Consider the following 14877-nt stretch of genomic DNA (forward strand, 5'->3'; position numbering starts at 1 on the left):
TGTTTCCCCATGGAGCTGTCCGAGCTGGGGCCGTGTGCCACCCACCCATCCACCCACCGTGGTGGTAGAAGTGAGGCGATGTGACAGGAGTGGGCACTGGTCCGTTGCGGTGACAATCAGGGTGTAGTGGCCGTGGCTGATCTCATAGTCCAGCTCCTTGGCAGCACGGATGATGCCCTGTGGGATGTGCAGAAGGACAATGGTGGTCAATGGGTCATGGGTCTGGGGTACCCTCTGACCACTCTGGGAGGTAGGCCCTGACACCCTGGCCGTGATAAGGAGCCCGTTATCCCAGCCTTTTCATCTTCCCGCACATGCTGCCATCCTGTTCTCCTCCTGGACTCCGTCTTTGCTCTGCCCCCACAATGTCGCTAACTTCCCTCCAGTCCCTTTAGCCAGCTGACCCTCTTCTCGGGCCCCTCCACCAGCTGCTGACCGTGTGTCTGTTGATACGAAAGGTGCTGATGATGTTGCCTGCCACGATGGCATAGGTCACTGTGCCGTTGGGTCCTTCATCTAGATCCAGGGCCCGGATGGTGATGAGGCTGGTGTTGATTGTGTCCGGGCCCTCATCCAGTAAGATCTCGTAGTGGGGCTGCTGGAACACGGGCGCATTATCGTTCTCATCCACGATGGTCACATACACGTGGGTGGTGGCCTGTGGAGAAGAGCGTGATTAGCTTCCTCGGTCAGCTGGCTGGGGGGTTTGAGGTGGAGCTAGCTGGACGTGTTCCTAGGGTGAACTTACTCAATGTGATCCAACATGGTGAGGTAGAGAGAGAAGGATGAGAGTGAGTGAAGTCACGGGCTGATAGAGGAAATCACAGAGGCTCCACTGAGAGCCAAGCTAGGTAACTCCTTTGGTCCAAGATGGCGCTTGCACCACTACCCTTATGTCCATGTCAGTGGCAGACATCACTAATCAACCATTGCACTGCTGAGGCCAGATGCAGCCTCAGGATCCTTGTCAGAACACTGATCTAGTGATTAACATTGGCACATAAGATGAACCCCAATAAGTGCCTCCAGCCCATAGCTTTGACTGGGCCAGGGCCTTACTTACCCTGGACCTCCTTCTAGATCACAAAAGGCAAGAAAGTAATGTGCACAGCCCATGCATTTTAAACTTCACCCACCACTGTTCAGGTCAGTGGAAGAAATACCTATTTTCAGCACTTTTGAGAGGCAGGACCTTGGGTTTGGGGCAGTTCCATGGACAGAATTTGTAGAGTTGTGAAAAATAAAGCTAACAGCATATGACTTCAGTGCAAGAACAATTTCACACCGTACTCTCCAGTGACTGGCCATTTTTGATGGATGTTTGGTCCAATCAGACCACAGGTAATACTTAGCCAATCAAAACTCAGCAAGCAGCACCCAAGAACCATTGAGAAGTGGTTGATGTGGCACTTCACAAGCAGAAGCGATTAGTGGAAGAAAGAAATTAGCCACGTGCTGGTATTCTCTGTCCCTCGGCTTCCCTCCTCCCTTTTCTGCTTCTCCACCTGGGAGCAGGTCCTCTGCGGACCGCCTTCCCTGGGCTCCCTTGCCATTTGGCTTCCACATGGTTTGGCCCATGGCAGGTCCAGGCAGAAGATGGAGAGGGGGTGGGGGCATTTCTACTCCCTTTTCTTCGCTGCCCTCTTCTGCCAGAGGCAGTGGTTCTGCTGGGTGGCCCCTCTTTCATGGCTCTGGCCCTCACTGGGCTCTAATTACCTCATCCCCCTCTTGCCTTCTGCACCCACGGGTGGAAATGGCTTCCTGCAGTTTTTAGTCTACGGGTGCTTTACCAGCCCTCTGTAAACAATCCCTCCATTAAGTTCCCTTCAGTTGAGCCCTTTCTGAGTGTGCCATCTGTTTCCTTCCAGTACCCTGACTCATACAAACTATAAGTAGTGACTAATAAAATACAATAAGGTTATAACCACTTTCAAAACATCTGGGTAGAGAGCATGTGACCAGGCAATTGTCAAGGGCAAGGAACCAAAAGCAGGTAGTGCAAAAAGCTGGATATAGACAACTCATGTGCACCTTTATTGGGGGTTGAGTTGGTTCTGGAATCACCTGTGGAAGGACAGACAGATGGACAGGAGACCGGCACCCAGGAAGACTTCACTGCCCCTGGGGCGGCAGGGACAGCTGCAGCTCTGGATCTTGGCAGGGGTTGGGTGGGGTATGTTAGGTGGTTGCTAGAACTGTTTTCAAAGCAGGTAGTGTTGGAAACCTGGAGATGGGGCTCAGTGACCTTGGACATGTCACAGAGATCCTTTCTGGACTTTTCTGTCAGTGAAGGACCCGACTTGTTCTTTAACATCCCTTCTGGTTCAGACATTCTGAGGAGCTGATCTGCCACCATCAGTCTGAACCCCTGCTCCATCAGGGAGATACTCTTTTGGGTCTTAGAGTCTCAATGACTCTTCATAAAAATTACAATCACACAGTGAAGGAAAATGCATTGTTTTTACATTTCTCAGACTTTCCCACCAGAGTGGAGAGGGGACTTGCACTGAATTGGGGAACACCCCTGAAGCATTTATCCCAAGAATGAAATATCTTTGAAATCTCTCCTATTGAAAGCTCATGTAAGTTTCACACTTTTTTCCCCATAAGGTGTTTGTTAGCTTCCATTAAAAATGGTGGTGGAGGGCCCAAATCTTTGAGTAAAGATGTCAAGGAAGGACACTGTGTTCATCTGTGGCTCTGCACACAGATGCAGCTGTGAGTGCTTACCACCAGCGAGGAGCCCAGCACTGCATCCTTCTGAGCCCCTTCTGCCAGCAAGACATGCCAGCGCCACTCTCAGCCTCACCAAAAGGGTGGTGGTACTGACATTTCCCATTTTCCCAGACTCCTGGAAGTGGGTCTAATCAGTGCAGGACTGAGTGAGAGGGGGCTCTAATAGAGCTCCTCTATGGTACCCCTTCTCTCTAAGACCAGGTCGGAGCTTGGGATGGGGAGGTGGGTCTGACTTCCCCTGGCCTCTAGTGTGAGGAGGAAGTTGGTGCCCTGATGGCCCTCTCAGCCCTGATACTGCAGAAACAGTGCTTGAGGTTTCTGGACCATGCCCACACCTTGGGCAATGCCTCTGTGTCTCACCCTGATGCAAACCTAGGAGGCTCACGGGGGTGGGGGGAGTATGGTGGGGAGGAAGTAAGTGGAGGGCAGGGGGACTGGGCCCAGCTCAGGTGTTCTCGCCTTCTGGGTAAGGGGTTGGCAGAGCAGTTGCTCCTCTCCCCCAGTCCCAGCCTCCTCACATCCACCTTCTAGGCCCTGGGGCAGAGGGAGTCTGGTTTCAAGGGTGGTCAGGGCCAGGCCAAGCCAGGAAGGGATGGGGGAGGGAGAGCAGGTGCTCTAGGGTCTCACCCTACAGTGACCCCACCTCACTTCCACCGGACGATGGCCAGGGTGGGAAGAGCGCCTGGTACCCACCTGGTTTCAGTTGGCTTTGTAACTTCCCTGGGTGGAAGAACTCACACTCTGCCAGGAAGAAGGGCCCAGGCTGTCCCCTAAAGCAGGGTCACAAGATCAGGACTGTGACCAAGAACTTGGATTATGTCCTGGAAATCACTGGGACTCCCATCCCAGGGGGAGTCCCTGGCTTCAGGGAGACTAGGCCTATGCCAGTTCACATAGTAATAGCATGATGCCCACCCTTCCTCTGTTGCAGCTTTCCCTACCCTGTGAGTGAGGGCTGGAAGCATTCAGAGAATCTCTGACTTGGATCAGTCCACCCATGGGACACCCAGAGTTCTTGGCTTTCCTTGAGTCTCACCACCCTGACTCCTGACCCACACGGACTCCCGCTGTACTTTGTCTTTCAGCCTGGGTGTTGCTTGTGAGCTCAAGACCCTTAACGGGTCAGCAAAGCCTTTGGAAGCTTCACTTAGGCTGGGGTAAACAGAGTACAGTGCTGGGCTCTCCCTCTCCCCTGATCCCTGGCCCTTACCATTGTCATCTCCACTTCTATTTGGGAAATCACTACTCACTTACACATCAACTTATCCATTCAGAGAAGTGTGTATCAAACATCTCCCCTATGCCCAGTTTTGTGCCAGGGACTCGGAAACATCAGAGACAGACCCTGGTTCCCAAAAGCTCATAGTCTAGCCCAGGAGGGCAAATGAGCCTGGGGGGAAGACCAGCTGTTTGGTAACCCCAGGCTTGGTGTGGTAGACAAAGGGGGTGTAGAGTGGACGGAGACCTTCAGGGGAGATTCAGGGGGCTTTGTAAAGGGAAAGAGCCTGAGTCGAGCCCTGAGCGATAAGAAGAACTTGGAAGAAAGGAGAGAGACATTGCCAGGAGTGCCAGTACTGGGTGTGGTGCAAGAGCAGAGGGCTAGAGGTGGGCATGTGTGAGAGCGTCCTGCAGACATCTGGGTACAGGGAGTAAGAGAGGCTGCAAGGTGATTCTGGGGCCTGGGCCAGAGGAGTGGTGGTGATTTTCTATGGGACACACTACCCAATGTTGTGTGCGCGTGCACACACACACCTCACACACGTGTCCCAGTGTACGGGTGTGCCAAGCCTGCACCTGTGTGCATGTGTACATGTTCACAAGAGTGTTGCAGGCTCTGGAATCTACAGTCGAGCCTGCTCCAACTCACCCAGCTCTTTACAAAAGTTAGATTCCATCCATCCATTCCACTACTGGGAGTGCCTACTACATATCAGGACCTGGGCTGGGTTGGAGGGTGATCGGTACAAGCCCCTGCTGGTGGGTGAGGGCTGATACAATCTGTGATGATGATGCTAAGTTAGACGTAGATGTACTTCTCAGGCTTTGCACCAATACTAATCCTCTGCAAACAGGAATAGAGGAGAGAAGAAAAGGCGTGAAACTAGCGATCAAGCTGCGCTGCTGACTCTCTGGGATACTGCCTGGCTCCCCCACCTTACAGGGCCAGGCCGTGCGGGACAGTGGGAAGTCCCTCCCATGGAGCCTTGGAGAGGCAGTGCCCTCCATGGCCGCCCGGGGGTGCTGTGGGGCCCCTGGAGCGGGCGGCCGTCTGCGCTCACTTGCTCGACACTCACTCGCCCGGAGGTTTCCCCGCCGGCCGCGTCCCGTCCGCTCGCTGCGAACCAGGAGTACCCTCTGCGTGCCCCTGGGCTCCGCTCTGGCCCGGCTGCGCCAGACGCAGCTCTGCCCGACGGCGACATGGGTTTTCCCCCAGTCCCGGAGGCTGGCAGCTGGCGCTGGAGGCCTGTGCTCCTCGCCTTCTTCCTGGCTGCCTCCCGAGGTAAGGTCGGCGAGCCTGGGTGCGGGGGAGGAGCACCGGGAGAACACAGCGGGCAGGGTAGGGATCACAGGTCAGACGGGGTGTCCCGGGAGCCCCCTTCAGCCCCCTGTGACCTACCCCACCCCCCCACGGCAGAGAGGCTGCTAGGACTACTTGGCAGCGGGCAGCAGCTCTCTGCCAAGTGTCCTGGCTGGGTGATAGGCACATCTGTTTGCTGACAGCTGCCTAAGCGGCTGCCTGTCCAAGCCTTCCCAGCCCAGAGAGCCCAGGGCAGGAGCACCTTCTGCCGAACAGGAGGTGGACGCAGTGGAGACAACCCAGTGTGTTCTAGTGAATGCCCCTGGCATTTGACACCTGCAGCATCTCCCTGCCCCGCCTTAGGGCTCCAGGATCTCAACGGTAGGGGAGTTGTATACTCACACCACTGTCATACACCCTGGGGACACTCACGGTTGAGCCTTGGTGGGCACTGGCCAGTGTGGACACTGGTCTACTGCTGGACATGCACACCCCTCTGAGGGTACGAGTGCTGAGTGGTGGGCTGATTCCCGGCATCCTAGCAAAGCTGCCCCCAGGGGGGACTGATGTAGGGCATGCGCTGGGGAGAACATGGGGGCATTTCCCAGCTCAGTTATGAGCCCCCTCTAGGTCCTTAGATAACTTATAGCATCTTTCGGGTCTCAGTTTCCTTAGCTCAAACACAGAAGCCATACACGGGGAGGTGTCACTTTCCTCTTCCGAAGTCCAGACTTTCACAGTTCTAAGTGGTATCCTGGTCAGGACACAGGGGCTCCTTGAGTTGGGGGGGCAAAGGAGGTCCTGGCACCCACAGTCTGGGCGACACTTCTTGTCTGTCTAGGATTGGGGCAGTTGGATCGTGAGGGAGGAGGGGACCGGCAGGCAGCCTATGGAACTCAACTTTTAAACTTTTCCCTGGGAAGGAGGAGGGAAAGTGTGAGTCATGCAGGGAGTCAGAGGGATGCAGGAGGGAGGTGGGGAGCTTGGCACCGGACCCAGTGGGCGAGTCGGAAGAAGGGGAGGGAGCGGACGAGAGGGTAAGAGCAAGAGGAGGAGCCTGAGAGAACCTGGAAAACACCTCAGAAACTGGGGAGCCTGCAGGCAGCTCATGTCATCTCAGCACTGGGAGGCTGGCCTGGCCTCCTATGAGGAGGAGGGAGCCCACCCCGCAGACACGGCTGCCTAAGCCCTGGGTGCTCCCCAGGAAGAGTCAAAGCGGGCGGGGGAGCAGTCTCGGCACCAAGGCCATGGCTCGTGGCAGACATGGTTTCCCAGAGGAGCAGGGGATGGTGGCAGGCAGGAAGGCCGGCAGCCCGCTGGCTACAGAGCCCTGCCCTGTCCCAGCCTCTCCAAGTGACCCTGAGAGGCACTTCAGTTCTCTTACCCCTACCCTGGGTCCTCCTCTGGCTGGGCTGCTCTCTTTCAGCAGCCCCAGTTTGGGAAACTGAGTTCCAGAGGAATAGGGCACAGGGCACTGGCTCGCAGAGCAGCCAGCAGCATGGAGGCTTGGAGCCCCTCGCTTCGTGTTGTCTACACAGCCCGGAGACTTCCCAGAGAGAGCTTGGTACTCCATCTCTTCCTGGGCCCAGCTCAGGGGGATAATTAGGGTTTGAAGCAGTTTTCCACTGAAAGGAGTCACGAGAATTCTCTTAGTTTTGAACTAGTCTGGGACTCAGTATTCCTAACTGTAATATGGGTGTGCTAATGAGTATTCATGCTGCTGCCTAGTAGAGTACACAACAAGGGGGCTAAGAGATGGGCAGGCCTAATTGCAGGCATGGTCCAGAGGGTCTGTGAACTGAAAAGATCTGCTTACCAGCCCGCTGAGGGGCTGGGTTGCCCTGGGCAGGATTGATGCTTCGGGAAGGTGAGATGGGGTGGCTGGTGCAGACCTGTTTTCTAGCTCTTGGGGCTGGGCCAGCACCATGGGGAATGGTGGTGGTGAGCCTGATGCTCAGGAGCCCACTCCTGGGGCTGGGCCAGCACCGTGGAGAATGGTGGAGGTGAGCCTGATGCTTAGGAGCCCACTCCCCAGCACCATGGGGAATGGTGGTAGTGAGCCTGATGCTCAGGAGCCCACTCCTGGGGCTGGGCCAGCACCGTGGGGAATGGTGGTGGTGAGCCTGATGCTCAGGAGCACAGGGAGAGTTGCAGATACCCCTTTCCTGGACCTGACTCAGGGTGCGATGGGTGGAGGGAGGTACCTAGGAGGCCAGAACCCAGAAGACTCCAAGGATGGCAGAGCCGCTTCTTCCCCTTTGGCATGCCTATGGAAGTTATTGACCTTGCCATGACCTCACAGGCTGACCCAGGAGTCTCCAACTCTGGGACTAGTCCATGGAGGTGCACTGGGGAGGGAGGAGCCCATCCTCCCCTGTAAGCAGTGTTGCAGGCCCTTGTTGAGTAACCCAATGGTGCAAGCCTCTGACACAGCAAGGACTAGTCTTAGGAAATCCACAATCCTCTGCCCAGAAGCCCTGGGGTGGAGAGAAGCAGCCTTGAGGTCAGCCCATGGGTACAAGGGAGCCTCTACCCAATGGCAGGGGTCCCCAGCTATATTGGGGAGCCCCTGGCTGGGCTGGTTGCTCTCTTTTTCTCCCAAAGGTTCCCTGCTTGGGTCTGACCTCCAGGGTCAGGGTGGCCCCAGTGGGAGGTACACTGCTGAGGGGTCACCTCCCTATATGCAACACACACAGAGGGGCTTAGGGCCAAGCAGACTGAGGGAAAGAAGAGAGGAAGGAAGGGGTCCTCAGTGCCCATCGAGTATACTGGCAGTGACCCCTCAACCAGCACTGACCAAGTCCCAAAGACTGAGTTTGAGGCTCCAGGTTTTAAGCCAGCTGTTCATCCAGGAGCAGACTGGCCTTACCAGGGGAGGGGGACCAGGGAGCACCAGGACAGCTTCTGATAGACCCTGGGGACCCTCAGTAGCAGTGCTGGGGGCCTTCCTGATGCCACCGTGTGTGAGAATGGCGAAGCTAGGGACTTGGAGTCGTGTGCCCTGCCTGCCAGGGTTTCTTATACAACCCGTTACTTAACAGTCCAGCTTGGGGAGGCAATGAGCCCTCCATTCGCCTCTCAAGATGGCCCTGTACTGCTCTGTGATTTTACGTGCTGCTCAGCATGGCTGAGCAGGTTCTATCATCTCTCCAAGAGGCACGATGGCAGTGCCTGCCCCAGAGGCTGTGGCGAAGGGTACACACACAATATAGCACCTGGCACTTGCTTCTGGTTATGTGGTATGATTCTGTCTCCTGGCTTTTGACGACCACATGCCACTGGCTTACTGTCTTAGCTCCTTGCTGCCTTAGCTCTTAGCTAAGCTCCTTAGCTCTCTTGCTGTCCAACGGAGTGCCCAGAGCATGGGAAGGCACTGACTGGCTTCCCTGGGGCAGGGCTCTCTAGAATCCTGGAGGTGTGGGGTGCTGAGCCCAGCCCTTTGTGCCACCTCTATGCACTTTGAGTCTGAAATGCCCATGCAGGTGCCTGTAGAGGCTCCTCTTAAGGTTCCTTGGAAATGGGGACTCTGCAATTTCAAGGCAAGCCAGGGTTTGCTTGTCTTCTTAGGGTCTTTTCTTATAACTGAGCTTAATATTCAGCCTATTTTACTTTGGCTGACCACCCCCAGAGAGAAAAACAATGGCCACCTTTGTGCACACCAATAATTCAGTAATGAAGCTGCTCTGCTCCTTGGCAAGCCAGCCTAGTCTCTTAGCCCTTCTATGTAGGATCTTACTTCTCATGGGGACCAGGGGGTCAAGTCCTGCCTCTGCTGTTCACTTACTATGGGACCACAAACACACACTCCCTCTTTATCTGAGCCCTGAGCAGGCTGGGTAACAGTGTCTCAGCAAGGCTGAAGACATGCTTCTGAAGGGTAATTCCATGATGGTGTTTCCTGACCTTCAGTCCATTTCTTCACCACCTTGGGGATTTCTACAGTGTCTGCCTATTACCATATGTACTTTAAAAAATCTACTCATTTCTTTTACTTAGGTAAATAGATTTTAAAAGGAAACTGTATATCACTTGCCATAAATGGAAAGCCAGTGTCACTTGCCATAAATAGAACAAAATCATAAAAGTGCATAATAGGAAAACCAAATATGGTAAATTCTGATTGGAAACTATAGCCTGGAGAAGGCTCCAAGCCTGCTGTACCTTGCAAGAAAAAAAAAAGATGACGAGTTTAGCATATAATAGAGATGTTTTGAAGAAACACTGGCATCAAACTAGGACTTTCTCTTTGATGTAATCAGGACTGAAAGAGAATTGAAAAGGGAATAGCCTTCTCTCTATGTGATTCAATGTTATTTAATGACATCAAACTGAAAGTAAAACTACTTATGCTACAGATGCCATCAGCTCCTCTCCACTGTGCAGAGTGGCAGCTGGTGACAGGGGGCAGTTTAGCTCTCCTGGAAGAAGGGAAGGAGGGCAGTTTCCCATCCTAAGAGGACAGAACAGGGTCAGCAGGGCTATCTGGGCTTCTTCCAGACCCCAATTCTCCCACCCCCACATTGCCTTCTCCAGATAAATACAGTGGCTCTAGCTGGGTCCTCTCCTCATGCTGGGACTGGCTGGCTGTCCCAACAACCAGTGGGGGAGAGTGGGAGAGGGAGCTGGCAGCCCCATTGGCCAGGTCACACTGTACATCTGTAGGAAGGAGGCGGGGACCCTGGTTAATCCTTAGCTACTTCTACACTGCAGACCTCAGGAGCCAGATGACCTGGCCTCAAATCCTGGCACCACCAAGTACTATTTGTGAAACTCTGTACAAGTTACTTAGCCTCTCTGTGCTTCAGTTTCCTCGTCGGTAAAGTGGAGATGGTCACAGTCCTGCCTCACAGGGAGTGGGGACTCAATAAGGGAATCAATGTAGAAGTGATTAGAATGATGCCTGGTACAGAGTAAGCACCTGCGGCTGCCATTACCACCAAGCCTCCTGCACTGAGGGGCGGGCACAAAGAGATATCAATCTGAACCTTAGGACGTCCTCAAACCACAGGATCTTGAGGGGAGCTGGCTGGAGCTGGCAATCTGGGCTACACAGAGCCGTCCTCAGGGAAGGCCTGGGAGAGCTGAGGAAGGAGCCATCCAGAGGAGTGGTCACTGGCGCAGCTCTGGCCAGCCCCAGCCTCTCCCCGGGGAGGTGTGCTGGCCAGCAGCCTCCAGCCCCAGAGGCACGATGCTTTCCCAAGGTGCTGGAAGTGCCACTTCCTCCCATAGAGCCTGGCTTCCCCTTCCTAGACTCCTTGGTCTGATGTGAATGGACATTTCCTGCAGGAGGAGGTATCAATAAACACATCTGAGATGCCCTTTGTCCTCACCAGCTACAGAGGCCCACGGGCGGACCTGCCAGCTTTGGGGCCTCAGCCCCTTGCCCTGGAGCTACTTCCTGGAGCTTAGCGCTGGAATCAGGACCAGTCCTGATTGGTCCTTACCTCTGTTGCCCTCTGTGCTCTGCATCTTGATAAAGACAGAGCCTGGCCTTTCCTTACACCCTCATGGACTGCCCTGGCAGGGTCCATGTGGGGTCCACTGTGAGGGTGAGGACCTGGCCTTTTGCATCTAGCACAGGGCCAGCAATAGCAGGCCACGAGTAACTGTTTACTTACAACCCCTAGCAGCGAGACAGAGTCTAGCTGTTTGGGTGGGGCCTTCTAGGCCTGACTAATTGAATCAGGGACCCACGTCCAAAGGCTGGGGTGTTGCCTTGGTGACTGTGGGCTAAGTTCATGCCTGGTCAGAGAAAATACACAGGCCTGTTTACATGCCCTCCCCCCACCCCCACACCCATCCCATGCACACCCCCAGGATTTCACGAGGTGCCTGCTTGCGGGGGAAAGGGGTCACACAAACTAGCATCTTGAGATGAAGCCAAACAAGAACTTTCCCTTAGACTAAAAGAGAAGCTTTTACAAGAGGCTCAGCCCCTCTGTGGCTGAGGGTCCCATTGCTAGAAAGTGGCATCAGCAGGACTGAATTCTGAGTGGAAGTCCCTTAAGGAACTCTGCACCCCCACGGCCTCTCTGCATTGGGCCTGGCTCAAGTTTGGACCTTAGTAAATATTTGTGGAATGAAAGAATGATGTTTTTGCTTTGGGTCTGAGGCAGAGCAAGGATGATTACGTGGAGAGCGCAGAAGTCAACTGGAGGTCAGTCAGTTCACTCTGAGTAGCTAGAGGATGAAGTGTTAGCCCCACCCGCTGGAGGGGTGGAGGGCTCTTCCTGTCTGCAGCATTGTCTTGTCCAAGGTGTGGGCCTCTGCTCAGCCACGTAGGGCTGTGTGGCCTTGGGCAAATCGCTTCACCTCTCTGGTTCTATTTCTTCTTCTTTAAAATGGGCATAATAAGACCTACATCAGAGGTTATGAGAATTAAATGAGTGTGAAGTGCTCAGCAAGTCCTAACATGTAAGAAGTGCTCATAAATGCCTGTGATCATCTTCGTATTGTTGCCCATTCTTGTCACCCTTCTCTGCCCTGAAGAAAGACAGCCTTGCTCACCTGTCGCAGGGTTTCAGAATTGGAAGGTGGCTAGGAATGTGGAGAGTCTCTCAAGATAGGATAAAGAAAGGGAGGCCCAGAGAAGGATGGGACCTGCCCAAGGCACACAGTAAGGGCATGGCTAAGTGGGGACTGGGGCCCAGGGATCTGCCCACCCAGGCTAGTGTTTTAATCCTAGACCTAAAATTACCCCAGAGTCACAGCATTCTTCCTGCAGGTGCTTCTGAAAACTCACCCAGCAGCAGGGTGGGGGTGGGGCTGGGCCCTAAAAACAGCACAATGATGGATGGTTCCCACCCAGGCACAGGTTCAGCCTAGGGCCTGGGGCCTTTTCCTGTTCCACATGCTCTCGGCCACCCTGGAGCCAGGGGCCTTCCTCCCTAGTCTCCGACAATGCCCCAGGTGTCCAAAAGGATCTGCTCCTTACAATAAGCAACATCCTCTGGTCAAATAATTATAATTCCAGCTGGGCTATTTATAGCCCCTGATAACACACATGTGTATGTGCAGTCGTGGAAGGCAGGGGGCACGTGTGTAGTTTTCCCTAACACCGTGCCCTTGAGAGTCCACCTAAGGACAGGCTGCCCCTGGCCTTATCCTGGTTGGAGTCTCAAACACAACAAACAAGATGTTTTCTCTCCCCCAGGACAAGTCCTGTGAACATCTGGCCCACCGATCCAGTGCGTTTGCTGGAACTGAATACTCTCTCCCACACCCAAACCTAAAGCCCAGTGTAGCTTCTCCTTTTTCTAAAAGGGGAAGAGGGCCTTCTGGGGTGCTTGGGGTGTTAGGAATTGAGCAATGACCCTCCCCAGCTCTGTCTCTGAACCCCAGTTCTGTGTTCCCCTGTGAGTCTGCAAAGAAACTGCCTCTTGGGCTGAAAAGCCCTTCCCCACTGCTTTTCTGGGGAATTCTGTGGTCCCTAACACCATTGCTTGGACCAGGGAAGCTGTGGGCTGGTGCCCCATTGGAGGCCCTGCTGCTTGCTCCCACCCTGCCCCATCACCCTGTGCTCACGGACACCTATCCTGCTCACAAGCTAGCCTCATCTTGCCTACATACTCGCCCCACCCCATCCACACCTCTGTCCACTTGATAGTCCCCACCCTGCTCGGCTCTGTGCTCACTTCTTGCTTCTGCTTCCACTCACCCAGACCTGTGGCCCTGGCCTCCACTCACTCCATCCACTGAGCCAGCCTCCCACTAGCCCCCAAGGTGTGCATGCTTCTGCCAGTACTGCTGGATCTGGATTCGGCTCACATCCTTGGGGGTAGTTTTAGGGCTAAAGATAATGCTGGGGAAAGGGAAAATGGGGTATCAGTTGGGAGAAGTGCTGGTGGGAGCTGTGACATGGCCAGCTGGGGAAAAGGGGGAGCACAGGGCAGAGCTAATCCAGGTCCACTCTCTGGGTGGGTCTATATTCTTCCTCAGAGGGCCCTTTCTGTGACTACTTCCCACTTTCATTTATTGGCACAGCCATAATTCAGTAGCTTGGTTTCCGCTGGGGGCCTTGGGTGGATCACTTTCTCTCTGAGCCTGACTGTTATATCTGTAGGACAGTGGCTTGGGGAGTGGAATGCCTCCCTGGTTAGACACCAAGGAGCCCACTCACGGACCAGAAACTCAAATGTCCATGGGACACTGATGGCAAGAGAGTGAAGCAGACTAGGGGGAAACATTGGGGAGAGGTGGAGACTGCGGCCAGCTAGAACACCAATGCCCCGTGGGAAGAGGAGGCTGCTACTCTCAGTTCCAGTTGACAAGTGCCTCATAGGAAAGCTGTGTGTGCTTGCGCTCAGCTGCGTCCAGCTCTTTGCGACCCCCATGGACTGTAGCCCACTATGCTCCTCTGTTTGTGGAATTTTCCAGGCAAGAGTACTAAAGCGGGTTGCCATTTCCTACTCCAGGGGATCTTCCTGACCCAGGGATCAAGCCCAGGTCTCTTGTGTCTCCTGCATTAGCGGACAGATTCTTTACCACCATCTGGAAAGCTGGGTTTAGTGTTAATGTTCTGATTTTCAAAGAGAAGCTGGAAGTCAGAATTTTCGTATCAAATTCTTGGTCTGTAAAATTTGGCAATCTCAAAAAAAAATGTAAAATACTTTGAGGTTCAAGTAAAATATATTTGAAGGCTGAATATGGCCTGTGGGCTGCCAAATTCTGAAATTTTTTCTTTTAGTACAGGGTCTAAGTGCTTGGGTTTAATTCTGACTCTGGTATTTTCCCTGTGAACTTCAGTGAGTTATTTCACATCTCTGCGCCTCAGTTTCCTCATTGGTGAGACAGGAATAAAAATAACACCTGCCTTACTGGGTTGTTGGCCATGCCCATCCTATTTATTATTCTTCTAGTCCTAACTAGATCCTTCTTTACCTGAAGAACCCATGCTTCAGGTTTTGAGTTTATACCCTCCAGAACTTCAGGCAAACCACTTTCCCTTTCTTGACATCTATATTTCTCCCTGAAAAGGAAATGAGCATCTTGACTAAAGTTCTGAACTAAAGCTCTGAAGTCTTTGGTCACCTCGGCAATGACTTTCCAAAAATCTGGGATTCCTAGAAATGGCTCCCTCTCACACGCAGGTGCCGGGAGTGGGAGGCTCTGGTGCGTATCTGTCCTTTTTACCCTCTGGGGCTTAAAACTCCACCCTTGCAGCCATATTCTTTGGGGGAAATGTCTTTGCTGCTTCCTCACACTCTGCTTGAAATATGCAAGCATGCCAAGATTGGGCCACAGCTGTTACCAGTCATTCACACTTTGGTGAGAAAGAATTCAAAGCAGGCTTCTCTGTTCTATTTTCACTCCTAAGAAATGTCTTTTGAATTGCAGAAATGACTTAGAGACCTATCTAGCTCCCAGGAATCAAGCTCCAACTTTCAGAGCATTTCACGTAAATTATCTGTAGTTTTGCCTCAACTCTGGCAGGGAGCTGTTCCACTTCTGTGTTTTACAGCGAGGCATCTGAGGCTCAGAGTCCATGTAACTCTTAGCTATTGGACTCCTTTGCAGGCTGAGCCAATTCCAAAGCTCCAGCGGCTGCCTCTCTCCTGACTGGGCCAGGCTTTCAGCTCCTCTGGGTAGGGGTAGGGAGACAGGCTGTAAAACAGGGAAGGGGC

General features: G+C 53.6%; 2 protein-coding genes across 3 annotated transcripts in view; one reads left to right on the plus strand and one right to left on the minus strand.

Moving 5' to 3' along the window:
* The window catches only part of LOC102264815 (cadherin-23), an 80542-nt gene that overhangs the window by 37871 nt on the left and 27794 nt on the right, over positions 1-14877 (minus strand). For both annotated transcript variants that reach the window (XM_070364711.1, XM_070364710.1), the window contains exons 5-6: positions 437-658; positions 58-177 (exon numbers count right to left, since the gene is read on the minus strand). In XM_070364711.1, coding sequence (XP_070220812.1) covers positions 58-177; positions 437-658 — 342 coding nt within the window. The remainder of the gene's footprint in view (positions 1-57; positions 178-436; positions 659-14877) is intronic.
* VSIR (V-set immunoregulatory receptor) overlaps positions 5012-14877 on the plus strand; it is a 31883-nt gene continuing 22017 nt past the window's right edge. Inside the window, exon 1 of the mRNA XM_005888700.3 lies at positions 5012-5236. Coding sequence (XP_005888762.1) covers positions 5155-5236 — 82 coding nt within the window. The 5' untranslated portion in view covers positions 5012-5154. The remainder of the gene's footprint in view (positions 5237-14877) is intronic.

The sequence above is a fragment of the Bos mutus genome, chromosome 28, assembly GCF_027580195.1.
Source record: "Bos mutus isolate GX-2022 chromosome 28, NWIPB_WYAK_1.1, whole genome shotgun sequence".
NCBI lineage: Eukaryota > Metazoa > Chordata > Mammalia > Artiodactyla > Bovidae > Bos > Bos mutus.